Below are 27,852 nucleotides of genomic sequence, written 5' to 3' on the forward strand. Positions count from 1 at the left end.
TGTAATGCATGCGGATCCACACCGTGGCGCTGAATTCCCTCTTAAACCAACCTTGCAAGTGTGTGCAGAGCTGCAGAGCGCGACTGAAGGCTCCCTAAATCTCACAGCAAATCCCTTTAGCTGCGAGCTGACATGGCTTGACTGGTCTCTGAGGGAAGTTTCAGGAAATGCAACAGGTGGAACAGCCGAGGGAATGAACTGTGTACTGTCGTAAGTGACTTACAAATAGAAACCAGAGTTTACAATACACTGTACTGGGGTCACTTGCATTTATCAGCGGTCATTATGAAAACATTTGCTTTGACCCCTCTTTGTATGTTCTCTCGTTAGCGTCCCAGGCTAGCTGCTGTGTTTAACGTTCCTTAGAGGTGCCTGTGGGAGTCCGACAGAGAAACAACTGCGCACTCTTCCACACGGTTAGTTCGCTTCTTTTGACAATATACGTCGTACTTTAGCTTGTTTTGTCTTCGTGGAGGTTTTTACAAGCTGCTTGGAGTTAGGTTGAAGTATAAATAGTGTTAAAATAAGCAGGAGTTAGTAGCTTACTGCGTTTATTTATAGATATTTGTATCTCACGCACTGAAGCTGTGTTCAGGTGTAAAACGAATGTAAGATTTTGTTTCAAGAACATGCAAAGTGTACTGGTTTCACAGGTGTCCATTCATTCCTTTGGCACAGGTCAGGTGGCATAATGGATGATAACAGCCTCAATGACTCCAATGTAAAGGTCGCTGTTCGTGTGCGACCTATGAACAGGAGAGGTGAGTATATTAAATGTCAGAGAACCTTGTGATACATTTAGCAGTTATGAGTTGGACCATGCAGCCGCTATTAGCCTGTTTTTCAAGGGTCAAACAAAGGCATTTTTGAACAACTCTGCCCAGCTCCAAAGGGGCTCTGTCAGTTTGTACAGCCAGGGTTAATTTGTAGTTTTAGACAAACAATAGCAGCTTAATTTCTGTCTTTTACAGAATGTTTCTCCCGGTCAGGCTCTGAAAAGGTATTGTCTACCCCTCTCTGACAAAGTTTTGGCTCGGGTGCTGTGGGAGTAGAAATGGAAAAATATGGAAGGGACTATAATGCATACAGTGTCATGTTTAATGCTGAGGAGGACTGGAAGATATCGCCTTTCCAGTAAGGTTTTCAAAAGGTTTTTAAAACGACAAATGTGCCTAATTAAGCATAACAGTGGAAAACCTAACAACACACTTGCCCTAATTCCTGCTCCGACAGGAAGTTCCAGCACTGTCCCCGCCTTTAAAACCTTGTACAAGAGTTAGGAATGAGGAAGAGTAGCTGTGACCCTGCTTTTCCTTATAGTCTGCTCAGAGAGTAGTGAAGCGGTTGTAATGTTTGCACAGGCAAGTCCTGGATGAATCACCATCAATAAAACAATTTCCTGCCTCTCCATGTTGTGCTGTTTGTGTTCCGATCACGAGGAGCTGGCACACACACAGTGTATGCCACCTGTTATTCTGTGATGACAGTTGTGTCAGTGACTACCAAGTAAAGTTATGATGACCAGTGCATACAGTACATGCTCTTTAAACTGTTCAAATAGTACATTAAAATAATGGGAGAGCCTTTTTGCCAAAACAACTTGGTCCACTCTACATTTCACAGTTGTTTTTGTAGGTCCAGAAATTACTACATTAGACCAGTTAACCTTACAACAGTCTGGTGCCAACTGCAGGGAAAAGCACATTATTCATGTTTTTAAAAAACAAAAAACAAAAAAAACAACAACATTCATTTACTCAGTGACTTCTGTTTCAATCCAGAAAAAGACCTAAAGACAAAATGTGTGGTGGAGATGGAGGGGAACCAGACAATTCTACATCCGGCTGTTGCCAGCGTGAACAAAGGAGACCCTCGGTAAGCTGCAGTTTCACACGCTAGTCACACACGTACCATCAGCTTAATGCAAAATAAGAATAAGAATAATAATAAGAAAGCTGGGTCATTTTGTAGTTTACTTTTTTAAATTTATTTATTTTTTCCCGCTGTAGCAGGTGCTAATCTTTTTTTGGTCCTGGGCTACCCACAATGAGTCACCAGGGGTGCCACATTTTGGTTTGCTTTACCTCTTACTCATGAGACATTTTTCAAAGATTATGCCAGAAGTTTGGTCTTGAGTCGCATGACTAGGACTCATATCAGACTCAGTCAAAATTAAGAAAACCTAATTCTGGTGAGGGGCACATAATCACTTGTTAATGTCTTAAGACAATGGCTTGTTGGTCTTGGCTGGGCACTTGATTTAGAACTTGGTCTTTGCCTGGTACTTGACTCTGTACATGTTGGTCTCTTGACTTGGGATTTTACTTGGGACTTGGTCTTTACTCTGGACTTGATTCAGGAATAGTTGGTCTTGACTTGGAATTTTACTTGAGACTTGGTCTTTACTCTGGACCTGACTCAGGACTTGCTGGTCTTTTCAGGACTTGTTAATATTAACTTGAGATTTTATTTGAGACTAGGTCTTTACTTGGGACTTGACTCAGGACTTGTTGGTCTTTACTTGGGACATGACTCAGGACTTGTTGGTCTTGACTTGGGATTTTACTTGAGACTTGGTCTTCACTTGGGACTTGACTCAGGACTTGTTGGTCTTTACTTGGGACTTGACTCAGGTTTTGTTGGTCTTCACTCCGCACTTGGCTTGGGACTGACAGGTGAACATAGAATTGGAGGTTTCTGCTGGACGCTGTCTTTAATTCATTTATTTGAAGTTTGACAAAAGAGTGCCAGTCAGGGTCTTTGTTTTGTCTTGAAAGTTAAGCAAACTGGTTTCGTTTTTTTCCACCAAAAGTAGTACGTACATGGGGTTTTTGAAATGCAAGAAAACCCACAAAACATAAGCAATAGACTCCTTTTCCATTTTGCCAGTAGACCAGAGCAGTGTATGAGGCCATTTTCTTTTTTTTCTTTTTTTACTGGTGTGTCATATTGGACACAAACACACTGGAAAACAGTGTTAGTAAACAGTAGAAAGCAACATGGAGGCCCTTCAAAATGTTATAGTGGTTACTTCTTTTTTATATGTGTTACTTATTCAGTGTCTCTTTCAAACTCTGTATGGACTAATTTGGAATGGTGTGTGAGTACTGCTTGGACAGAGACAGACAGAGTTCTTGAAAAGTTACATAAATTTTAAGTCGATATAACTGTGGTTGGAGCAGCTACATGACCTGTCCACCAACTACATGACTCGCCCACCATACCTACATGTCAGTTCATGATCAGCTCCCTTTGCCCCTTGGTCTGGAAGCAGAAACCCTGAAGAAAAATGCTAAGTTAGCATGTAGCAAGCTATAAAGTGTTAGGTTAAAAGAGAGGCGGTTGAGGTTAGGGTTAGGGTAAGGGTTACATTTTGTTTTTGGTAAGGTGAATCCCACCTTCATACATTGATTACAGTGTAGGATTGCAGGCAGAAGAGACTCTAACCAGCCTGTCTAGTTAGCACCCAGTTGCTTGGAAGAAGCTCTGCTCCAACCCTCACCCCGCCCATCCTCCTTCTATTGCTCCTTTCCATTCTTCCTCCTCCCTCTGTGTCCTTCCTGCATCGTTGCTCTCTTTACAAAGGGCGTATCTGTTCCAGCTCAGTCCTGCTCAGGTAGACAAGCCATGATTTAAAGGAATAACAACAAAAGAGCAGTCACTGTCAGGATTTAAGACTCAGAATTTAAGTTACAATTTATACATCCAGTCAGTGTAAACATTTGTATTTAGCTTGATATATAATATCAGAACTCACATCAGTATAATGCATTAGAATAGTAACAAAATGATGGATGTTGTGGCTGCAAAATGTGCATTGATTGTGTTTAGTTGAAAATGTGCCACTGGCATAGACTGGATGTAGTCACTGTGTTGTCACCCATTTGTGGACTCCTATTTTGAAGCAAGGAGTTAAGCATTTTAGCTGTCACTAGCTGACATTTGTAAAAACATTTTTATTTGTTTCTCAGAGAGCAAAAAAGCCATGTGAATAAAAAATTCTATTTATGAGTGGTAAACAAATGCAGTGGCTAGAAATATGACATTTAAACTTTAATTAGGTGTCATTATTGATCACAAACAGCAGCCAATCAGAGAGTGGTAATTTTGCACTGATGCCAAAAAAAGAAGCATTCCTATGAACTGTTGCAAAGAAATATGGAGAGCAGTCTACCAAGGTAAAAGTCTGAGGCTACTGGAAGCAAAGCAGAATGATATGTTGGCTATACATATGAAGTGGGGAGGTCTGGGGGCCCTCCCCCAGGAAACTTTTGAGTGTCAAACACTTCTTTTCCTGCGTTCTGGTGGATTTTAATGCAATTCTAATGGAAATGTCTTTTTTTTATGTAAAGGAAAACACCAAGTAGTAATTCAAAATATAATGGAATAGAGTGCATTAAGGCTCTCAGACATTCTGTACTGCTTTCAAATATGTATTCTCACTTATTGTTTTCTCTGCTGAGTCAGCACACATGTAGGCACGATTATCTCATCAGTCCTTATTTGTGTCTTTTGTTTGGGAAGGTAACTTATTTAAATGTTCATGTGGGGCCTTTCCTCATCAATGATAAATTAATTCATTTTAATTCAGTTTTAAACCCTTGGACTTTAGCTTGTGTTTAAACAAGATTTCTGCTCATGTTCAAAGCTTTCTGCACATTCAAAATGTATCCCACTTATCTGTGTTCTCTGATAAGTCCAGAATAAAGTCGTTATATTGTGAGGAAAAAAAGTCCTGACCCTTAATCTGTTGTATATTATGTTATCACTCTGTGCTTTAATATCCCATCCAGACTGTCTGACAAACACAGGGCCCCCTTCGGGACTCTATGGGTAAGACAAAGTTTAGGGCAGTGGTCGTGCACTGCTCTTCATCAGAGGAGCAGTTCACGGAGCAAGGAGAGCTGCAACACCACCCTTTCACAAATATTCCGGAGGGGCAGTACCACCCCCGTTGAGAAACGCGTCCATTTACAGCCATAGTAAATAGAGATAATGCTAATGCTATTTTTTGCCATCAAAAAACAGGCTTAAAACCATCCATCCATCCATTTTCATAACCGCTTCATCCTCTTGAGGGTCGCGGGGGGGCTGGAGCCTATTCCAGCTGACATTGGACGAGAGGCAGGGTACACCCTGGACAGGGCGCCAGACTATCACAGGGCTGACACATAGAGACAGACAACCATTCACACTCACATTCACACCTACGGAGAATTTAGAGTCACAAGTTAACCTATCCCCAACCTGCATGTCTTTGGACTGTGGGAGGAAGCCGGAGTACCCGGAGAAAACCCACGCTAACACAGGGAGAACATGCAAACTTAAATGGAATGGCTTAAAAAAAACATTCAAACAAAATGTACTTACCGTTCAAATCTGAATGTCCGACTCCTCAGGGAGTCTTTTAGTTCAACCAAATACTGAACATTTTTAGGCAACCAAAATGTAATAATTACCTTTCATGAACTGAAAACACTGAAATAGTGACAGCTACGGCTACACTGATACTTTGCAAATCCAGGGTTACGTCATGGTTAAGTTACCAAACCGACATTGTCATTGTTGCTTCGCTCAAAGCAGCTACAACCTAAGGGACCGTACACATACCATGTTATTTGCGCCCTCAAATTTATTGCTTTCAGTGTAAAAGCATGGCAGGTGCGCTCAAACGCCAGAGCAGCGCCATTGCGGCGCACACGCGTTCTCGAGCACCTGCCATGCTTTTACACTGAAAGCAGTTAATTTCAGGGCACAAAAAATGCAGCATGTGTATGGCCCCTAAAGTCGTAGCTGCTTTGAGTGACAAGTAGGTACTATTTGGTAACTTAACCATGACGTAACCCTGGATTCGCAAAGTATATGTGTAGCTGTCACTAAAGGTAATTGTTTATTAGGATATGATGGCTGCGCTCTGAGATAAACAAACTTCAAGTTTCTGTGCCAATTTTCAAGAGTGCAGAGGCAGGCTGTGTCTGAGGTTGCTAAGCAACCTTAATAAGTACGATATCATAGCCTAGTGACCTGAAATCCTGAGTGCAGAGCTGATCCTCTCCCAGGCGCTGTTTGTGTGTAGACCGATTGTCAGGGACAGATGTAAATCTCTGGACAGCCCTGCACTAAAATGATCAACATCTCCATATTTATCACAGACTGATATTTACAGAAGAAGAGAAAGATGTCAGTCAGCTGTGATTGGTTGTCCCTCATCACATGACGTGATGTGCGCTGCTGCGTTACAAAAGTCAGTCTATCTCAGGGCACAGCCGTTGAGCCCTGAAAAATAGGCACTCAGGAATGTGTGTGTGTCGCAACAGCGCCACTCTGGCGTTTGAGCGCACCTGCCTTGCATCTACTTTAAAAACTATGGATTAGAGGGTGCAAAAAATGAGGCATGCATATGGCCCCCAATACACACTTACAAAACAATGCCTGGAGGAAGATCAGCTCTGCACTCAGGATTTCTGGTAAGCAGGCTATGACTCAGTGCTGGTTATGGCTACTTAGTAACTTCAGACTCAACCTAACTCCATGCCCTTCAAAGTTGGCACAGAGCAGGCACAAGAGAAGTGCCAGCGCTCAACCTCATGTTTTCCACGAGGTTAAAGATGCGGCATGTGTACGGCCCCTTAATTTTGTGTAACTTTAAGCCTTTTAACATTTAAACAGGGGAGTTATGTAAAAATTCACCCCCCATACAGTTGTCATGAATGTTGAAATTAGCTCTACAGACCAAACATGTTTTTTGTACCAGGCCTAAACAAGTTTATTTCTGCTGTATGGTTGGACATTTTAACATGGGGGTCTATGGGGATTGACTCACTTTTGGAACCAGCCTCAAGTGGCCATTAGAGGAACTGCAGTTTTTGGCATGACTTCATTGCCTTCAATTTTCAGCCTCAGAGGCTGCCGCTTGGCCACTGGTCATGTGTGTACCTCTCCAGTGTTTGCGATTGACAAAGCAGCCCAGTCCTGTTCTCTCCTCTACTCAGTCAGCCAGGCAGTGAGTCAGAGCAGTGCAAGTAGATGCTCCCTGGAGGTTTTGTCCCACTCTCAGGTTACATTGTTCAGTAAATATGCCTGAGGGCAACCCTGTCCAGCAAGACAGAATAGGAATCTTTGTCTTTGTAAGTAGGGGAGAGAGTTTCTTATTTCCTAGTTATGCTATGAATTTTTGTGTGTGTATGTATCTGTTTGTGTCTGTTCTGCCCTGACATGCTTCAGCTGCGGTATGCTTCCCCTTTGGGGCTCAATGTGAACAGGTTTTACAGGCTCAGTGCAACACAGACTTCTATGATCCCAGAGCAGCCTGAGGGTCACAGAGAAGCACAAGAGGAAGAGGTAAACAGATTTTGAGCAGCCAGTGAGGAAGTATTTTCAACTGGAAAGCACCAATTTCTGCATTAAGGCACTCTTGATTAGTTTCCCAGCAGACTGTATTCTATTATGAGCATAATATGTGTTACAGAAAAGCTTTGTTTGCTGGGGGAGTCAGTCACCAGCCAATTCCACAAGGTTTGTGCTTAGTCAGCTCACTGCCTGACAGGTTTAACTGAATTGCTGCATGAGCCTCAGGGGCTGTTAATATGTTACGGTACCCTTGGTAGCTGCAACCAGGAATACAGCAGGAGCTGTCAGACCCTCAAGATGGTAGAGATTAATAAAGCCTCGGGCTTGCTTTCATAAATTTGGAGCCCACCAATAGTCAGCAGGCGTGTAAAACAATAGTTTCATGGATCCCATTTTACTGCACATGCTGTAAACAGACCTTGAATTGTTGTTGGGATATTTATCAGCCCCTGCAGAATAATGTTTAGAAAATGAAAGAGAAATTGTGAGCCTTTCTTATCTGAACTTGGCTTTGATAAGAGCCCCACTTTGAAGAGGTTTTTTATCTGTTTATGACATCACAAATGTTTGCTTATTATTTATCCTTGGGAACGTCTGAGTACAGAATCTGTAATGCAGAATCTACCCAGAAGGGCTGTGTGTTATCAAAGCGCTTAAATGTGTAATAGTCTAGTTGTGTAGGCCTGTATGTTGTTGGTCATAGACTTGCTGACCCACCGTCCTCCTCCCTCTCCTTTAGTGACTCCTTGGAGCTGTGAGGCTCTGCCAGTTATCTCAGGAATGTCCTTGCCAGCCCAGGAGAGGACAGGACTTAATGTTGCTCTTTCATGGACCAGCCAAGTCTCACATAGGGAGGCCTTGTTTCATTACAACCCCCCACCACCCCCCTGTTTGGCCATGACTAAATTTGCAACCTTTTTTTTTAAACCCCAAAATTGATATTTCTGCCTGAGTGAAGGCTGTGTGTTTTGAATTATGTATGGTAATCCCCGAAGATTGACAATTAGTGTTTCTCACGTTTTCACATTTGGGGTAGCCAACTTTAATAGATTTGCCAAAAAGATTTTTTTTGTAGTTAGCATTTCATCCTGTTAAATGGTTGTGGGGAAATAAGTTTGAAAACGCAGTTTGCATCCCTAACATTGCTCACTGGGCATCCACCGCAAATACATTTTCATCTTGTAGAAACATGGATTAAAGAACTTTGTAATCCTTAATCCTTTTGCAGTGCAATATTTGTCTTTACTTTAGTTTAGCCAGCTTTCAGCTCATCTCTCTGAGGCAGTTTTAAAATACTATGTAGTGGTTAGATGTCCTTGCTCAGCAGTCTGTGAGGAGTGAGGACTGTTGCAGACTGAACTAGCATCACCCTGAATGCTTGACAGCCTCTGCAAGCAATTTGCCAGAGCACAGCTTGCAGAAAAACAATTAATTTAATGAGCAGAAAAGAAGTAAAGAGCTAAATGCAGACTTAAGGATGATATAAGTTTTTTTTGGGCCACTTGGGGGCAGTGGAAACAAGCTGTAAACACAACATTGCTTTTTACTACCTTTTTAGGTTTATATTGCAAACTTGCAAATATAGTTGCCTATTTACACATCCAGCTGACACAGAGATCAACATTATCATTCAATTTGTTTCTGACATAGACTGTATGAAATAACAGATGTACCCAGCATGAGATCACCTTTTGGTTTGTGGACTTCGGTTTTGAAGCCCCGAGTTTGGCATTTGGGCTGCCGCCATCTTGGTTTCTTTTAGCCAGAACTGACCATATTTGGATCAAAGGATAGACCTTACTGTAATGCCAGCTGCTAGCTTGGTTATCACATTGCATTTACAGCTATGGTTATTTTTTACGACTCTTTTCTGAATCTTTTAAGTTCAACCAAATGCTGAACAAGACTTTTTTAGACCGCCAAAACTTTATGATGAACTCTCACAAACTAAAAACACACTGTTATAGTGACAGCTATGGCTATGCTTAAACTCTGTTAATCTGGGGTTGATTCATGATTACGTTACCTAACCAACAATGTTGCCATGTAGCAACTTGTAAACGGACGATACCCTGTCACTCTGAAGGCTAAAGCACCCCAGTGGCGAATGCCGTGTGTCAAATATATGCCCTATTTCTCTCAATGTACAGCCCCACACTGGTGGCTAGACGTGCATCAGCACTGCTGAAAGTGTCGTCCCACAGCGATCTATGCCACTATCCTATTTCCAGCCTCGTCACCCCCTGAATTTCATGCATTTTTTCCCCACCTGCTCTCTGCTTGTACATACCAGCTCCCGTAGCAGCTCTTCTTCTCTGCTCCTCTGGTAGCTCGACTCCTCTCCTCACCATGGATGCATAAACACACCTCTGTTGCTGTTGCTGTGTCTCGTGTGACAAAGACTGGATGACGAGAGATTTGTTGTTGAGGTTGAAAAATATCCTGAGCTAAACGAGGCACAGTCCTGTCATTATGAAATCAATGGCCAAAAAGACATTGCTGGCGAATTATAGCTCTGGATAATGGCTCTTCGGGTGAGAAATCAAGGGCCTTTCCACATATGATTTTAAGATAACGTAGAGGTGAAAGAGGTACAGAAGTAGGAAGAACTTTGTGTGGTCATCTGTGTTAACGCGCTGCAGTGTGACACGTCCGGTGTGTGCTAGGGGCGGCACTACTTGACGTTACATGATGCGCCACGCTGCACATAGATGGGGAAATTAGCTATAGAGACCAAAATAAGTTTTTGTACCAGGCTGTAAACATGTTTATATCTGCTGTAAGCAGAGCTGGTCATTTTCACATGGAGGTCTGTAAGGATTGACTCGGTCTTGGAGTCAGCCTCAAGTGGCCATTAGAGACACTGTAGTTTTTGGCACTTGTGTGTTGACTTAATTTTTCCTCCTGGAGGTTGCTGCTTGGTTTCTGGTCTCCTGTTGAAAGAAATTTCAATTTTCACTCTATTTTTTTTCTCTTTTGTTGGTTTCAACCAACTTCATGTAGAAACTATTGAGCTCATAGCGGCTAAATGCTTCACTATGTTCACAAAGAAACTTAACTAGTTGCTAAGTTTTGTCTGTCTGCTATAGTGTCATATGGTGCTGGACAGTTGTATTTTTTTTAATACTATATATATAAAAAATAATGCATGAGAAATAGGGGATCATCTCATTCCACCTATCTACATATATGGAAAATACTTATGCAGATATTTATACAGGTATAGGCAAGGGGGAAAAAAACGAAACTTCGTTAGCACAAGATAACACTACGTGACAATGAGATTGCAATGCATTAGCAAATAGATCATTATAAAGACTGTGTGAGGATTGTGATCATAGGGGTTTTTTTGTTTGTTTTTTTCCTTTTCTAATTTTTATTCAGATAATTAATCCATTTTCCCCACTTTCTTTCAAATGCTGTCCTATCCAGTCTCAAATTTAAAGTTAGTTTTTCCATTTCAAAGATTTCAGAAACTATTTTAAACCAGTTATATATAGAGGGGGGGTCAGAGTTGTATCTTTTTTTGTTGTTACAAACAGCTGCCTGGTTCGGCCAATAAGAACAATAATAACAGTGTTGTAAGTGAACCAAAACAGAAAAGATGTGGGCCGGAAAACCAAAACAATGAGCTTAAAGAGACTAAACCACTCTGTAGGGTTCAGGGGAACTGCAGAGCTGGGTGATAATTCTCTATGGGTTCATCACCAGGAGGGACCTTTTCTACATACAGGTAGTCACGTGATCTGTCGTTAATATGGAAATATTAATTATAGCTGCTTTTAACACCACTTACAAGTACAACAGATCCTATTTTTAACTGACACATGACTAGTGCTGGTTTCATTAATGTCGCTTTGCTGATGGAGGACACCATGAAGCTGCATTGAAACATAGAACATCTTTGATAATTAAATTTGACATTTGCTTGTTGGAATGTGGTGATGTTTTGCTGACTGATGCATGGGATACTATTGTTGGCTGTGCTGGGATGAACTAAAAATGCAGTCTAGTGTGTTTTAAGTGTGCAATCTGGTAAGATTGCAGAGATCTAGGCTTGGCCTGTGTCTCAGGGACACTGGAAGGCTCTAATGTTAATAGTGGTGTGTCACGTTCTCTCCTTCATTCACAATAAGCCAAAGAGGATTAGTCACCTTAACAGATTTTCAAGCTTCTCTACGATTACAACACCTTTTACCTTTTATTCTTTAAACTCTCCCTTTTTACTCCACTGACTTTGACCTGGGGTTGTGTCAGATCTCCAGTATTTGCTAGCACTGCTCCTCCTGCACTGTAGTGTTGCTTGCTCTACTTTTATGAAGTGCCACAGTTAGTGAACGTCAAGTATCTGTTAAATCACAGCAGGTGACTGTGTTGATATACTATTCATTTTAATTATAGAATGAGTTAGAACTTGTCCAGGGAGACATACAGTAGTTAGGATCATAGTTGGACTATTAGGTAATGCATCCATGCAGCTAAGAGCTAATTTTTCTGTGCATTTGCTGGCCTGATGTAAACTTTATTTTTCTGTTTTTTTATGCCTACGCGCTGGCAATAGCCGTGGCCAGAGGCATTATGTTTTCAGGTTGTCCGTCTCTCCATACGTCCGTCCGTCCGTCCCATTCATGTGAACACGATATCTTAAGAACGCCTGGAAATTTCTTCAAATTTGGCACAAATGTTTACTTGGACTCTACGATGGATTGATTAGATTTTGGTGTTCAAAAGTCAAGTCTATGTGACCTCATCTGTCTTATTCTTGTGAACGTGATTTCTCAAGAATACTTTGAAGGAATATCTTTATATTTGGTACAAACTTTTCACTTGGACTGAACAATGAACTGATTGGATTTCAGTGGTCAAAGGTCAAAGTCAATGTGACCTTGCATCGGTCTCATTCTCGTGAACATGGCATGTCAAAAACACCTTAACGTAATTTCTTTAAATTTGACAATAACATCCTCTTGGACTGATGATGTGTTTAACACCGGGAGCAAGTGAATTACATGTAAAGGCAACGTAAAGACATGATTAGATGAAAATTCCTGCTGGGCAGCGTGATGAATGCAAAGTCATGATGCGAATGATGTGGAAAACGCAAATCAAGTGGCGAGCATTAAGTGAGCAGTGTGATTTTGCTGTATATGCTTATTCAATAGATCTGGAAAATCGGAACGTCAGCGACCAATGCGTGCAGCAATAACCAATCAGCACTGAGATCCTTTGTATGACGTAGGACGTATGATGCAGAAGACGTACCGGTGGAAAATGTATTCATGGATTCTGCGATTTCACACCCGTATGATGTGAGTTATTTGCGTGTATGAAGCAAGTCACCACAATATATTCTAGTGTTCAAATTTGCATTGCGTTTGTTGTGAACACAACATGAAGAATAGACTTCAACCTTGTGGTCGCAGGTCAAAGTCATTGTGACCTCACAAAATATGTTTTTGTTTATAACACAAGAATTCATACTTTAATTATGAGATATGTAGGAGGGTGACTGGTGGCTCTAGTGGGTAGAGCAGGTGTCCAATATACAAAGACAGTGTCCTTGCTGCAGCGGCCACTGGCTCGATTCCAGCCTGTGGCCCTTTGCTGCGTGTCATCCCCTCTCTCCCTCCCCTCTTCACGTTTAGACTGTCCTATCCAATTAAGACAAAAAGCCAAAAAAAAACAAAAAAACCTTAAAAACCCCCCAAATGTCTAATAGGATAAAATAATGAAATGATGACATTTTGTATCCAAAAGGTCAAAGGTCAGCTTCACTGTGACATCATAATGTTCTGAAATAACACTTTTCTGGCCATTAGTCAATGTCATATCTCAGAAACAGAAGGGGAGACATTTGGTCAGATACTGAATTGTTGACTAATGTTGAAACTGTACTGATTGTATAGATGTTCTGTGCTGTCAGGGGGACAATGGGTGTGAAGCATCCATGTTTTCACAGACATGGATGTAAACTGCAAGAGAAACTCGACTAGTGCTCGGAGGCTCACAACCGCAGGGCGGTAATTCTAGTTTTTTTTTTTTTTTTCTTAATTCATGATCTATGAATAGTGATGCCTACTCATAACTCTCGTGACAGAGTGCTAAACAGTTCAACCAGTTTTTCTCCTCTTACTTTGAGTCATTTAATGAATTACAAGATGATGCTTTGAGGCGGGCAACAGTAAGTATTTCACAAGAAAAACAAAAACAAAGTAGTTATGACTCTGAAAAGTAGACATTATAATACATTTGTAAATGTTTTTTTTCTGCTAATCCCCGAGACATCTAACAACCAGCTAAAATTAGCTTGTGACCTAAAGGTTGGGAACCACTCACTTACAGGTTAGAGAAGCAGTCTTGTGAGCAAAGGGTAAATGGGCCAGGACTCCCCAGACTGTCTGGGAAAATGTTGGTGGGAAAAAAGAAGAAGTAATGCGGACTCTAGCTTTAACAGCTACAGTGCTACGGGGGCAGCAGGACTCTGCTTTGCTTTGAATCTTACAAAGTTCTTCCTAAGGACCATCATTTCAGATGAAGAAATGTTGTTAGTGTTGATGGTGTTGCCAATATGAATAATAATATTTGCACATGTTCTTGTCTCTGGTGTGTAAATCCACAGGTCTGTGTTAGACTGACAGTAAGATTTAAAGCAGTTTTGAGGTTGGGTGACATATTCATGTACTTAAACACCAATAATTAACTGATATCTTTATTTCTTCTCTCTGTTGCTCTCAGGAATCAGGCCAAGGTGAGTACTCAGTTTAACTCTGAATTAGATTTTACAGTGGAAACTACTTATAGTGATCACAGTTTAAGTGATCAACCACTTACATGCATCAAATATATTGGGACAGCGTTATTCCTGTATAATTGCTGTTTCTATAATTTGCTTAAAATAATCAAATAGTTTGCTTACAGTATTCATTTCTATACCCAACAACATATGGATATGGTTCGTCCATCTGTCCAGCCCATTCTTGTGAACTGAATATCTTAAGAGGGCCATGAGGGAATTTCTTCAAATTTGGCACAAATATCCACTTGGACTCAGCGATGAACTGATTAAATTTTGATGGTCATATGTTTAGGTCAAGGTCACTTTGACTTGGGCTGTCGCATTCTCATGAACGAGATATCTTGAACACCTTAAAGGAATTATTTCAAATTTGGCACAAACGTCCACTTGGACTTAAGAAAGAAATGATTAGATTTACTGCAAAGGTTCAAAAGTCAAAGTCAGTGTGACCTCATGAAACATGTTCTAGCCATAACTCAAAAAGTCATACACTACTTAGGACACAGTTTTACACAAATGTCTAACAGGATAATTTGATGAATTTTATATCCAAATGTCAAAGATCAGCTTCACTGTGACATCATAATGTTTTGCAAAAACACTTTTCTGGCCATTAGTCAACGTCATATCTCAGGAACAGAAGGGGAGACATTTGGTCAGATACTGAGTTGGTGACACTCATCTTGGGTGCCCACCTTGAAACTGTGCTTATTGTGTAGATCTTATGTGCATCTTATGGGGTAAGATGTGTGTGATGCATCCATGATTTCAGAGACATGGGCATAAACTGTAGCTGCAACTTGAGTGGTTCGAGGAGGCATACAACCGTGAGGTGGTAACGCTAGTTTTACTTTACTCTTATGATACTTTTCCTTGCAGTAACCTGTATGCTTCCAGCTGGCTACCTGAGGCTGGTGCTGCACACACATTGAAGTTAAAGACAGTAAAAAGAGTCATTTTCTCTCATGAGTAACATAGTCTCCTCAAAACTTGCCAGAAATGAGATGAAGCGGCAAAACATGGTCTTCCTCAGGCTACCTTGTGTAGTCTTAAGCCGCCCTCATCATGTGGGTTGATAATGCTTGGTCACCCTTGAATGAGCTTTTTGTAGCAAAGCTGTTGGTTTCATTACTTTATATTCATGTAATAAATATGCACATACCACTTAGATGGTAATCTGCATGAGAAATTTTGAAATAATGCTCTTAGTGATCATTTTAACTGGGTCAGACTCGATCATTATAAGAAGTATCCACTGTATTTAATATTAAAGTAATACAATGTAATTTGCATTGCAGAGATTCAGTCTGTGACTATATTTCCATTGCAAACATTTGTTGATTGAATGCTTAAAATTAGTTGTTTTTAATTAAAATCCACCCTCTTGTATTTTGTGTGTTCTCATCAGGTTTTTGCTTATGACCACTGCTTCTGGTCAATGGATGAATCTCAAAAAGACAAGTTTGCAGGTTGGTATATTCCCACATTGTCTCTTTGTTTTGAACTCTATTTTGGTCCCGTTTTTAGCTTGTGTGTAACTTCACTGCTCGATGACTCATTTCTCAAACTTAGCTCCTGACAGAATGTTTCCTGACATTCTGAACTATTTATAGAGTTGAAGAAAGGGACTGTTGAGGGGGTTCAGATGAAGAGTTACACATTGTTTACCTCTAGATGTATTCTGTGGTCCTATATGTTGTAAAGGGATAGAACAAAACCATTGCCAGGGGGTTTCTTAACTATGTGAAGGGTATTAATAATTCAGCAGTGTCAGATGTATTGAATCTGAACAAAATGCCAACCATGTCTATTCTGGGCTGTAAGTCTTGTCTTGTGTAGAACGAGAGAGAACTCTAAGTCATGTCTGTATGAAGAAAGTGTCTCTGTATTTTTGTTTCCCTTTAGGATCTCCTCAGCTTTGCTTTGTTCCTAAAGTTATCTTGTAAAAAGAAAGTTTAGTTTATGTTGCAGTCTGCACTGTGAAAAGTTGAAGTATGTTGTGTGATGTTTGTGCAGGTCAGGATGTAGTGTTCCAATGCCTTGGGGAGAGTCTGCTGGACAACGCCTTCATGGGCTACAATGCCTGCATCTTTGCTTACGGACAGACAGGTAACATTTAAACATGCAAACATTCAAACATCACACTTATGGGTCCTTGGTAATATTGATAATGGTCCTGTTATAGAAGATATGTTGAGTTTTATTCATGGTAACTTGTTTGGGGGAAAAAGGCAAATTGGATCGCCTGGCATTACTGCTGCTAAACTAAAGGAATTACTTCTGTGGAAAAAGACATTTGGCTTAATTTATCAAGACAAAGGTTTAGGTAATGAGCTTTTGCATTAGCAGTTAAATGCAACTTTGGTATTTTTAAACCTGGACACTATTTTCCCATGTTTTGTCTAAGTGGCTAATTACAACAACATTTTTCAAATTTGGTCAGTATTAAGGTAGACCGCTTCAGCTGGTAGTGGCGAAGCAGGCTGAAATGTAACCACTCAGGGCATGTTCTCACCATCAATAAAAAATGTAGATTTTAAAATATATGTTTATAGACTCTCACACAATTTGTGCAGCATAATCCAAGTCTCATTTATCCAGTCACATGCTCAGTACTTCCCAAACAGACAGACCATTCTGACAGGGAACTGAAATGAAAGCAAAACTTACCTATGCTCTCTTCTAAGTCAGACTCCATTGACAAAAACAGTAATTTTACCTCCCTGAACACAGTATCTCCTGGTTTATGGCTGCTTTAATCAGTTAGTTACCTTGTGTTATTGTGTGACTTGCATCCGAACTAACAGCAGCCACTGACCAGCAGCTTTTGTACTCAGCGAGGTAAAATTATTGTTTTTGTTAATACAGTCTATCTTTGAAGAGAGCATAGGTAAGTTTCACTTTCAGTTCAGATTTCTGGTGGAAAGGGCCATACTGAGCATATGACTGGATAAACGAGACTGTATTGGTATACTTTGCAAGTTGTGTGAGAGTATATTGAACAGATGTCTTGATATAGTTTTGCTGCCGTTACACACAGTCCCCTTTTACTTAAATTCATCTGGAATTTTCTCCTGTATGGATTCTTCGTTTACTGTGGAGGCGTACAAGAGAAAAAAGTTTTCTTCACTAATTCACATATTCCTTTAACACTTGTGCTTTTCCTGCTATGACAAGTCAAAATGCTTTGAGTAAGGTCTATTAATCCACAAGCTTTAGAACCAAGCAGGACCTCTATTGCGTTATTTAAGGCAGTTACACTGATAAGGTTGACAAGGTATGTTGACCTTTCCAGGTGCCTTATTCAAGATGTAAGTCATTTCCAGTTAGGGTAAGGCCTTCTCTAGCAAAATACACAATACAGCATGAATATTTCCTGTCTATCTCTGACAACATCTGTATCTTTAAGTCCATTAACTTTGGGAACTTCTGAGAACATTTTCTGACTTCGGTTTGAATCACCTTTGCTCCTTAACAGACCACACTGCCATCCACTTGGAGACTGTAAATGTGAATGTCATCACATTTTCAGACTGTCTCAACAAGCTGTTTAATTAGCTCTTTATTTGAGGGTGTCTCACTTTGCAGTGCTAACTCATCAGAACCTCTGCCTGTCAGACACGTATTTTTCCATCTCATCCTGGAGTGTTAACTCATCTGTATTGAATTTGCATAAAGGCTTAAGAAGTGTTGTGGTACATCTGTTTATTCAGAGTCAGGCGTACAGCTTTTTTTCAGAATCATTAGGAGCACTCTCCAGATCTGCATTAATTTACTATATGATTGAGTCTTTTTCATCTTTCACTTGCTTCCATGCCTCCAAATCTCTGAAATCTGTCATGTCTTGACAGAGAAGCATGGACATAAAGACCATATCTCTAAATTGCCTTTTTCCTTTTTTATTATGTGTTACACTTTTTTATGATAATGGGACCTATGTGAGCAGCTTATGAAGCTGTATTCATTATGCTGTGTTGATGGACTTCTTTAACCAATAACACAGAACCTGACTCTCTGTCCTCCTTTCTTCTTATTCCCTCTTTAACATTACTTGGCTCTTTTTCAGCTTGACATTTGGATTAGTAAACTCTAGCTGTGTGTCTCCAGGCTCTGGGAAGTCATACACCATGATGGGCTCGGCAGAGCAGCCAGGTCTGATCCCTCGGCTCTGCAGCTCCCTGTTCAGCAGGACTTTGCAGGAGGCCCAGGAGGGAGAGAGCTTCACAGTGGAGGTGTCCTACATGGAGATTTACAACGAGAAGGTCCGAGACCTGCTTGACCCCAAAGGGTGAGGAACTGTTTGGGCCAGTTAACTTTGAAACAGGGAGTCGTGCGATAAATGTTTTATTTTCATGATCCTGCATTCTTACTAGTGTATTTGGGATTCTATGCTGGGAACTGTAAAATGTTGTAGTTTTGCAATCATTTGAGTCTTCATATTTCTGTCTTACCTTCTGATACAGTTCTATGAACATAGCATATAGCTGTACATCGTGATCTTAAAGGGAAACTTTGGTATTCTTTTCAATGTGGACCCTATTTTCCAATGTTTTTGTGTCTAATTGACTCATGGTAACAGCAATATTTGTCTGGACAGAGAGGCGAGGCCAGCCCTATAAATGCAGAAGTTTTTCTGTGAGTGACTGAGTGAGTTATGAGATTATACCACTGGTCCAAGTGAGTGATGACGTGAGAGTTAGTGTTTCACCATTGGTCATTGCGCTTTTGAAATAAACTCCAATCCAAACTGACAGATTGTTTAACAGATGCTATGTATAACACAAACCTTAAATTTATTTAAACGCTGTTGAATATTACATGTTACAATATCGGAACATACAGTATGCTGCCACCATTATGAGGAGAAGGTGGTATCTCCAGAGAAAGCAGCTCCCTTCAGCTGTGTGACTGTGTCTAAGTGTGCTGTTCTTTATTTTAACATGGATTTACATTAGTTTTTGGGCTGGACTGTAACAGCAGGACCAGCTCTGTAAAGCATAAGTCAAAGTAAATGAAAGTCTGGAGAGGTATATGCGGACCACCTCCTCTTTCAAATTTAAAGTTCTCCTTTATAGTCCAGCCATATACTAGGTTTTGACCCAATATTGTTGAAATTGGTCCAGTATTGATTGAGGCTGCTGCTGTTTGGTGGTAAAACAGGCTGCAATGTAATCTCTGCGGGTAAATGAGCACCATCAATTTATGTCCACTAAAAGTGTTTGGTTTTGCCATTGACAGGCTCAGATTATTATTCTTAGTGTCTGACAACATTGTTGCATAGATCCCTACAGAAATAGACATCTTTGGTAAGGAGCAAGATCCTTTTTGTTTAACCAGAAGCAGCCCCAGTATTGCTATCATCAAACCCACTAGACTCCATTTAAATACACAGTAATTTTCTCATTGTAAAACACTCTTCTGTCAAAGTCAAGAAAAATAAAACTCAAAAAAGGTGTCTTGGTTTCTCTTTCCACTTTTCCATCACCAACTCTGATTTGGTTGAAAAAAATAACATATTTATCCAGTTATATGTGAAAATATGCTAGCTTTACACACACTAAAGTTAATGTTTATTTATATGATAGGTTTGGCAATGGTAATATCGGGGTTAAACAAAAAGGATCTTACTCCCTAACAAATAGGTCTGTCTCTGTAGGGATCCTTTCTATAATGTTAAACACTTAAAATAACAATCTGAGCCTGTCGGTGGCAAAAACAAATACTCAAGTGGATGTTAATTGATGGGACCTAATTGCCTGCAGGGATTACTTTGCAGCTGATTTCACTGCTGCTGCAGCGCTTTCTCTCAGTACTGGACCAATTTAAAAAATTGTTGATCCCATTAGTCACTTCCGCACAAAAACTTAAAAATAATCCAAGTTGAAAAATAGCAAATTTACCCTTTGTACCCTTTTCATTCTTTCTTTCTTTGGTGGGGGATGAACACAGCCGTGTTCCTCATCCTCATGTTTGCAGTTTGGTGAGATAGAATAGGACTGAAGGATACAGGATTAATAACTGTCTCTTTTCTGTAGAAATCGACAGGCGCTCAGAGTGAGAGAACACAAAGTTTTGGGGCCTTATGTTGATGGCCTGTCTCGCCTGGCCGTAGCCTGCTACAAGGTACTTTATGAACTGCATCTAATTTCTGCTCTCATTTTCTTTAGCTTTTATGACAATGCGTTGCCAAGGGAAACAAGTCATTTCATAAAGTACGGGTACAGACAGGACGTGTGTTTGTTTGTGTCTCTGACAGGACATAGAGTCTCTGATGTCAGAGGGAAATAAATCTCGCACAGTGGCAGCCACAAATATGAACGAAGAGAGCAGCAGATCTCACGCTGTGTTCAACATCATCCTCACACACACACTCATGGACCTGCAGTCTAAGGTAAGAAACATCCACACACACACACACACACACACACACACACACACAGACACCAAACAGGTTATAACTTTTATTTTTCCAAAATAAGCCTTTTACATATGATGTCCTCTGACACCCTCTATTATCAACACACCTGTATAAATGATATTGTATGTTGCTTGGCATTATTTTTTCTGATCACTTGATTTCGCTGGCAAACAAATTCCTGTTTCCAGAGAACCAGGTTATAAGGCAAGGTGCTTGTTTTATCCAAAAAATAATACAGCACCCAAAGACATTCAATATACTACGATAGAAATCTGAGAAAATCAGAAAATTTTCACAAATGTGAACCTACAAAAAAATAATGTTTGCCATTTCTGCTTGTAGTTTAAACAACATATATAATAATTGTTGTTGATTAATTTTTGTTGAGTCAATTAATCTACTAGCCTGGAAATCCAGACCCAAATCTAGAAAGATTTAGGGTCTGGCCATGAGTAATGAAAATGGCCCAACTCGAGGGGCGGCACCAAGCATGCATTTGAAAATATCACTGCACGCAATTGGATAACACTACGACCAATCAGAACAACACACGGGGTGACATATCCAGAGTTTAGCTACCAGCGGAACTAACTGGTAGATTAGACTCTTGCCGTATCCGGTCAGCAAAACAGCAAAAACGTCCTTCTTGCAATCCGGTCAGCAAAACAGCAAAAACGTCCTTCTTGCAAAAAAGCCAAGTCTAACTCGGTCATTGTAGCGGCCAAAGCCGTTTCAAACAACTGGTGTTCATCTGTAGCCATCTTGCAATGTTTACTGACTGATTCCGGACTTCGTCATCGCAGCGATGTCGTCATCTGTTTAGCTCGCCTCTGGCCCGCCTATATCAGATACACCGATGTGATTGGTGCAGCTCGGCTCCAACGGCATGGGTAATGACCATCATTACTGATTGCCAGAGTGACTCGCTGAGCAAATTCAAATTGTGCTCTTGCGAGAACTCTGGATTTCCAGGGTATTAATCTATAGCTTTGATTCCCAAAAGTGTTAGGCTATGTAAAACATAAATAAAAACAGAATTAAATAATTTTGAAATCCTTTTTGACTTATTTTCAACTATAGTACAAAGACAAGGTATTTAATGTTCAAACTAATAAACTGTATTGTTTATGAAAATATACACTCATTCTGAATTTGATGCCTGCAACATGTTTCAAAAAAAGTTGTGACAGGATCATGTTTACCAGAGTGTGGCATCACCTTTTCTTTGAACAACACTAAGTCAGTGTGTTTGGGAATTGTTGAAGTGCAATTCTTTCGCATTCATGCATACTGCATAATGTGCCACACATGTTCAACAGGAGTCGTGTCTGGACTGCAGGCAGGTCAGTCTAGTACCTGCACTTTTTAGTCTTTAAGCCACGTTGTTGGAACATGTGCAAAATGTGTCTCGTTGTTTTGCTGTAATAAGCAGGGACGTTTCTGAAAAAAAGTCTTCTGGATGGCAGCATATGTTGCTCTAAAACCTGTATGTATCTTTGAGCATTAATGGTGATTTCACAGATGTAAAGTTACCCATGATGCCATGGGCATTAACACACCCCCTGATACCATCAAAGATACTAGCTTTGAACTTTGAGCTGGTAACAAACTGGACGGTCCTTTTCCTCTTTAGACTGGAGGACACGACGTCCATGATTTCCAAAAAAAAATCTGAAATGTGGACTTGTCAGACCACAGCACACTTTTTCACTTTGTGTCAGTCCATCTCAGATGAGCTTGGGTCCAGAGAAGTTGGCGGTGTTTCTGGATGTTGTTGATATATGGCTTTCACATGACAGGACATTCACATGAGCCTGAACGTTGTTTACTGACAATGGTTTTCCAGAGTGTTCCTGAGCCCACGTAGTGAAAGCCTTTATGCATTTGGATTACTGTAAATGTATTATGTTGATCTGTTCTGTACGACATCTATTGCACGTCTGTCCGTCCTGGAAGAGGGATCCCTCCTCAGTTGTTCTTCCTGAGGTTTCTACCATTTTATTTCCCCGTTAAAGTTTTTTTTTGGGGCAGTTTTTCCTTATCCGCTGTGAGGGTCCAAAGGACAGAGGGATTTCGTATGCTGTAAAGCCCTGTGAGGCAAATTAAATTGAATTGAATTGAATTGAATCGAATCATGTTGGTTTTTAATGCAGTGCAGCCTGAGGGGTCAGAGGTCACCAGCATTCATTGCTGGTTTTCAGCCTCGCCCCTTACATGCAGAGATTTCCTCAGATTTTCCAAATACTTTGATGATATTATTGATATTGTAGATGTGAAATCCCTAAATTGTTTTTGATTGTGTGTTGAGAAACATTGTTCTTAAACTGTTGGACGGTTTGCCAATGCAGTTTTTCACAAAGTGGTGAACCTCGTGCTGTTCTTGCCTGTGAACAGCTGAGCCTTTCAAGGACGGCCATCTCATGCCCAGTCATGATAAATTTTGAGATTTGCAACTTGCCCTCAGCAAAGTTTCTCTCTGCAATGGACGAAAAGATGGAGGGATTTTAGAATAAAGTCTAACATCATATCCATTTCTGTGTGTCGGCTCCAGACAAGTGGAGAGAAAGTGAGCAAGCTGAGTCTGGTGGATCTGGCTGGCAGCGAGCGGGCAGCCAAGACTGGAGCAGCGGGGGAGCGTCTGAAAGAAGGAAGCAACATCAATAAGTGAGTCAACAGAAAATAGATATTTGGCTGGACACTAAAGACTTGTAAGATTGTTCTTCCAAGAACTAAATTAAGTGACCGAGCTGCATTCCTCAGAGGAGATTGCTGGCTGGGATTGTGTTTGTTTTCTGTCTACGTACACTCACTTTTGATTTTGGTCATTGTGGATCCTTACTGCTGGACAGGAGGTTATTTCCCTCAAATAATACTGTCACAACATAAAAAGTATTTCACTTATTTATACTATACCCCTGTGAGCTTGACTGAAATCCAAAATTGCCTTGATGATTTTTGGTCTGTTTTCTTCTGTTATATTCTGTCCTGTAAATACTTCCCTTCTTCCCTCTTAATTCTCCCCATCCTTCCCCTCTCTGTGTCCCTCCCTCCAGGTCCCTCAGTACTCTGGGTTTAGTTATCTCTGCCTTGGCTGATCAGGGAGCAGGGAAGAACAAAAGCAAGTTTGTTCCTTACAGAGACTCTGTGCTCACCTGGCTGCTTAAGGTACACCAAGAAATCAACAGACTTACAGAATTACAGATTCCACCACAGACAAACATTTTCAGCTTCAGTTCCTTTTGCACTTTATACCCACTTTAATACATCATAGCGTGCTAGCACAATATGCATTTTTAAAACCTAAAGAACTGGACTTTAAAGTACAGTAATTAATTTTTTGGTGTGCTTTTTGTTATTTTGTGCATTAAGTTTCAAGGCTCTGTTGGTTGTTTTCATTAGCTCTGCTCTGTTGGAGAAATGCTCCTTTTGCCAGCTCTGAGTCTTTAATTTGGGGTTTTAAATTAGTCTTAAATTAGTCTCCTTGTAGAATTGTAATTGTGTTAAATGTAGCTTTCTAAAACTTGCATAAAGCCTAATGACCCTCAAACAGAGCATGCCCATAAATCATATGCTTTTCACACATTTAGTAATCCTGTCTCTGGATCAAAGCAATGGATTTTCTTTATTTTGCACAGTGCAGTCTGAGACTTAAAGGTTTTTTTTTTTGTTTGTTTGTTTTTTTAAACCCGCAGGACAGCCTTGGAGGGAACAGCCGCACAGCCATGGTGGCCACCATCAGCCCGGCTGCAGACAACTACGACGAGACGCTGTCCACCCTGCGTTACGCCGACAGGGCCAAGAGCATCATCAACCATGCTGTGGTCAACGAAGACCCCAATGCCAGAATCATCCGAGAGCTCAGAGAGGAAGTGGAGAAACTGAAGGAGCAGCTCTCTGAGGCAGAGGTTCATATAACTTCAGCCCATACCAGTATTGTGATTCTTGAATATTAAATGAATAACACAGAAATATGTGGAGTGTAATGCAGCTTCTGTCACTGTCAGTCTATGAAGGCCCCCGAGCTGAAGGACAGGCTAGAGGAGTCTGAGAAACTGATCCAAGAAATGACAGTCACCTGGGAGGACAAACTCAGGAAGACTGAGGCTGTTGCACAGGTAACACACACACACACACACACACACACACACACACACACACACACACACACACACACAAATTCACTCTCCACATCAGTTTGCCCTTGTAGAGATCAGTAGGAAAAAACGTCATCTTATTCTTGTTATGCTTAAACTGAACTTGGTTAACATTTCGGTCAATTCCTTGCACTCAAATAAGCGCAACAGACACATTTAATCAAACTGAGGAGATAAAATTAAAATGTGAGTCAGTGCCAATTGATTTGTTTTCTGTTCATTCAGTGTGCCTTAATTTAACTTTAACTCAAGTTTATTCACTGAGTTTTCTTCAATATGGGGGTTATTTTTAGCTCAGCTCTTCTCTTTTCACTCTGGCATTTCTTTCATAGAGCAGCTAAAGAATAGAATAATCAGCTAATCAATGCATGTATTAAATATGTTTCCTGCAGGAGCGTCAGAGGCAGCTGGAGAGTCTGGGCATTTCCCTCCAGTCTTCTGGAATCAGAGTCGTGGATGACAAGTGTTTCCTGGTCAACCTTAACGCTGACCCTGCCCTCAACGAGCTGCTGGTCTACTACCTAAAGGTATTGGATACACACATACAGTCGAGAGCTGCGTACTATACATATAGAGGCGCACAAATTAATACATGCACACATCATGTTCTGCAACAGTGTATTTTGTCTATGACCATGTCTCCTCTGTGTCCCGTGTTCAGGAGCACACACGTGTGGGCTCAGCCAACTCGCAGGACATCCAGCTTTGTGGGATGGCCATCCAAGCTGAGCACTGCGTCATTGACATCACTGAGAACAACGGCGTGGTGCTCAGTCCTCACCGCAACGCTCGGTATGTACTCAACCTGAATCAGCAGTACCGCAAGTCTTGTTTGATTGATGGCTGTGACTTCACAGAGGACCTCTCTGTGCACTGCTCATTTGCTTTCTTATATTTATGAGTATATATTATACACTGCTACATGTCCCATCAGTACTAAGAAATCTTTTTTTTTTCCTCAGAACGCCAAGTAGATGATAAAAATACATTGTTTAGCACCAGCAAGCCTCTTAAATGAAAACACTAAGGGGAGTTTTCAAGGTTGATTTTAAAGCTCTGCTCATGGATATGTTAGGTTAATACACAGCTGTGCAGGGTTCCCACAGTCATGAAGTTCTGGAAAATTGTTTTCCAGGTCTGGAAATAGTTTGGAATTAACAGAATGAGTTGGATACGTTTTTAAAAAACAGTATTTTAGCTGTTGTTTAAAATCTGTTCATAAAAATCTCAAAACATGTCAATATTATGCAATTCAATATTATGTGAAACATGTTCCTTGTATTACTTATTTAAATTCTAGTGCTGCTCTGCATGACAGTTGAAACATCACAAATATTACGTGATACATAGACCAGACTAGCAGTGCATCATCCCCAAGGCCATACACCCTGTAGGGGGAAAGAAACATGATGTTACTAAAAGAGAGAAATGCAAAAAAGCTGTTGTGAAGCTGGTTAACCAAGGCTTTCACACAGAATACTGAGGATTTACTGTCAGTGAGGCAAATGGTTAAGTGATCCAGGTGACAGTTACTACTGATGGATAGCTAACTTGAATGAGAGGCTGCTGCAGTCAGTCATACAGTATAGCAGCACCAGGATGTCACCTTCAACTAAATCTCAGCCTATAGATGATACCTGTTGATTAAATCAAATATGTATAGATGAGCAGATGTTGGGTTTTGGATGGAACAGATTGACAGGAAATGATGGCAGTCAGCCTTCGTTTATCTCGGGAATGCTCAGGTTCAGGCAATGTTGCAAAACAATTATCAGACATGTCCATAAAACAAACGTTGGTGTAACAAGAAATAAATGCATACAGGAGTGTCAAAATTAATCAGGTTTTCACTCAAGGGTGTGTTTTCACGTCATTTGTGGCACAACATCATGCGGTCAGGACCAAGATGCTTGCACTAAGGTCCGTAAGCATCACTGAAGTGACATTAAAACACACCCTCAAGTGTAATATAGCAATGCTACAACTATTACCAGCAAAGTAAAGTATTTAATCAAAATATATTCATGTTCAGGGGCAATTAGCTCTCAGACCATTGTCTCCAAGCTGGTATAGCACTGTGTCAGCGGCACAGCTGATGGAGGATGCCAGATGACGCTAAACATTTCCAATATCTCAAGAGCATTGTAATGTCCAAAAGTCAAAATTAACTGAAAAAACACATACATACACACATACATATACAACATATTTTTATCTAATGAAATATTTAACTTCAATCCATATCTGATGGCATTCAGCCTCTCATAAGGCAACTTTTTCACTGCCGTGGTGTTCCGGCCTGCCTCACTTCATTGAGGCACACACCTGCACTGACGAACAGCGCCATCAATTATTTTCATTTAAGAAAGCTGATTAAATAAAAAGTAGACTGACTTATTTAATCCAATGAATCTTAGCCTTTAGCCTTTATAAGTATGTTGGAGAACTTCTGCAAACCCAGTAGTTAAGTTCAAGGTATGAAATTGTTTTAATTAAGTTAATTATTCTACAAATGTTCTATAACAGCTGCAAGAAACAGGCTATCATGAGCATTTGTTAGATCATTATAGGATGTCTTAACAACCCATTTTTAGGTGGCTTTTTGTTAATCCACTTTTCAGCTCATTTGGAATAAAGAACAAAATTTTTTTAGATTTATTAATTTAATAATTGGTGGCTTCCAGTGAGTTTATTAACATTTATTTACATATTAGGCTATATATTTTCAGGATTGTGGTGAGTTTTTCTTTAGACTTTTAGCCCAGGTACACGGACATGTGTGTGTCCAGTGGCAGTTACAACAGTATCATGGAAATGACAATATTTTTAGTGATGAGCCATGTGTGCTGTTATGCTGTTTGAGCACATTCTAAATGTCTTGTTGACCAATCAGATTGCTTGGTCAGAACTGATTGTATAATTATAATGCAAACACACATCAAATTGCCTTGACACCTACAGGATCTTTGGTTGAAATTGAGTAAATATTATGGAAAAGTTTTGAAAATTCATAACATGTAACAATGTGTGGGAAACTTTGGCTGTAAAATGGTTCACTTCTTACCTTACAGGAAGATGTCTGGGATGTTGAAAGGGTTATATCAGAACCTCAGGATATTACAGTACATGTGGGT

General features: G+C 40.4%; 1 protein-coding gene across 4 annotated transcripts in view; it reads left to right on the forward strand.

Annotated features, from left to right (window-relative positions):
- The window catches only part of LOC126398424 (kinesin-like protein KIF13B), a 72,022-nt gene continuing 44,170 nt past the window's right edge, over nt 1-27,852 (forward strand). For 2 of the 4 annotated variants that reach the window (XM_050057754.1, XM_050057755.1), the window contains exons 1-16: nt 31-210; nt 331-416; nt 679-761; nt 1,782-1,875; nt 14,086-14,098; nt 15,555-15,615; nt 16,163-16,255; nt 18,254-18,434; nt 20,182-20,269; nt 20,403-20,537; nt 23,116-23,228; nt 23,618-23,729; nt 24,257-24,469; nt 24,569-24,679; nt 25,111-25,245; nt 25,380-25,510. In XM_050057754.1, coding sequence (XP_049913711.1) covers nt 692-761; nt 1,782-1,875; nt 14,086-14,098; nt 15,555-15,615; nt 16,163-16,255; nt 18,254-18,434; nt 20,182-20,269; nt 20,403-20,537; nt 23,116-23,228; nt 23,618-23,729; nt 24,257-24,469; nt 24,569-24,679; nt 25,111-25,245; nt 25,380-25,510 — 1,550 coding nt within the window. In that variant the 5' untranslated portion in view covers nt 31-210; nt 331-416; nt 679-691. Of the gene's footprint in view, nt 211-330; nt 417-678; nt 762-1,781; nt 1,876-14,085; nt 14,099-15,554; nt 15,616-16,162; nt 16,256-18,253; nt 18,435-20,181; nt 20,270-20,402; nt 20,538-23,115; nt 23,229-23,617; nt 23,730-24,256; nt 24,470-24,568; nt 24,680-25,110; nt 25,246-25,379; nt 25,511-27,852 lie in introns of all 4 variants that reach the window. The other 2 variants (XM_050057753.1, XM_050057756.1) reach the window with 2 other exon arrangements.

This window comes from Epinephelus moara, chromosome 12 (genome assembly GCF_006386435.1).
Source record: "Epinephelus moara isolate mb chromosome 12, YSFRI_EMoa_1.0, whole genome shotgun sequence".
In the NCBI taxonomy this organism is placed as follows: Eukaryota; Metazoa; Chordata; class Actinopteri; order Perciformes; family Serranidae; genus Epinephelus; species Epinephelus moara.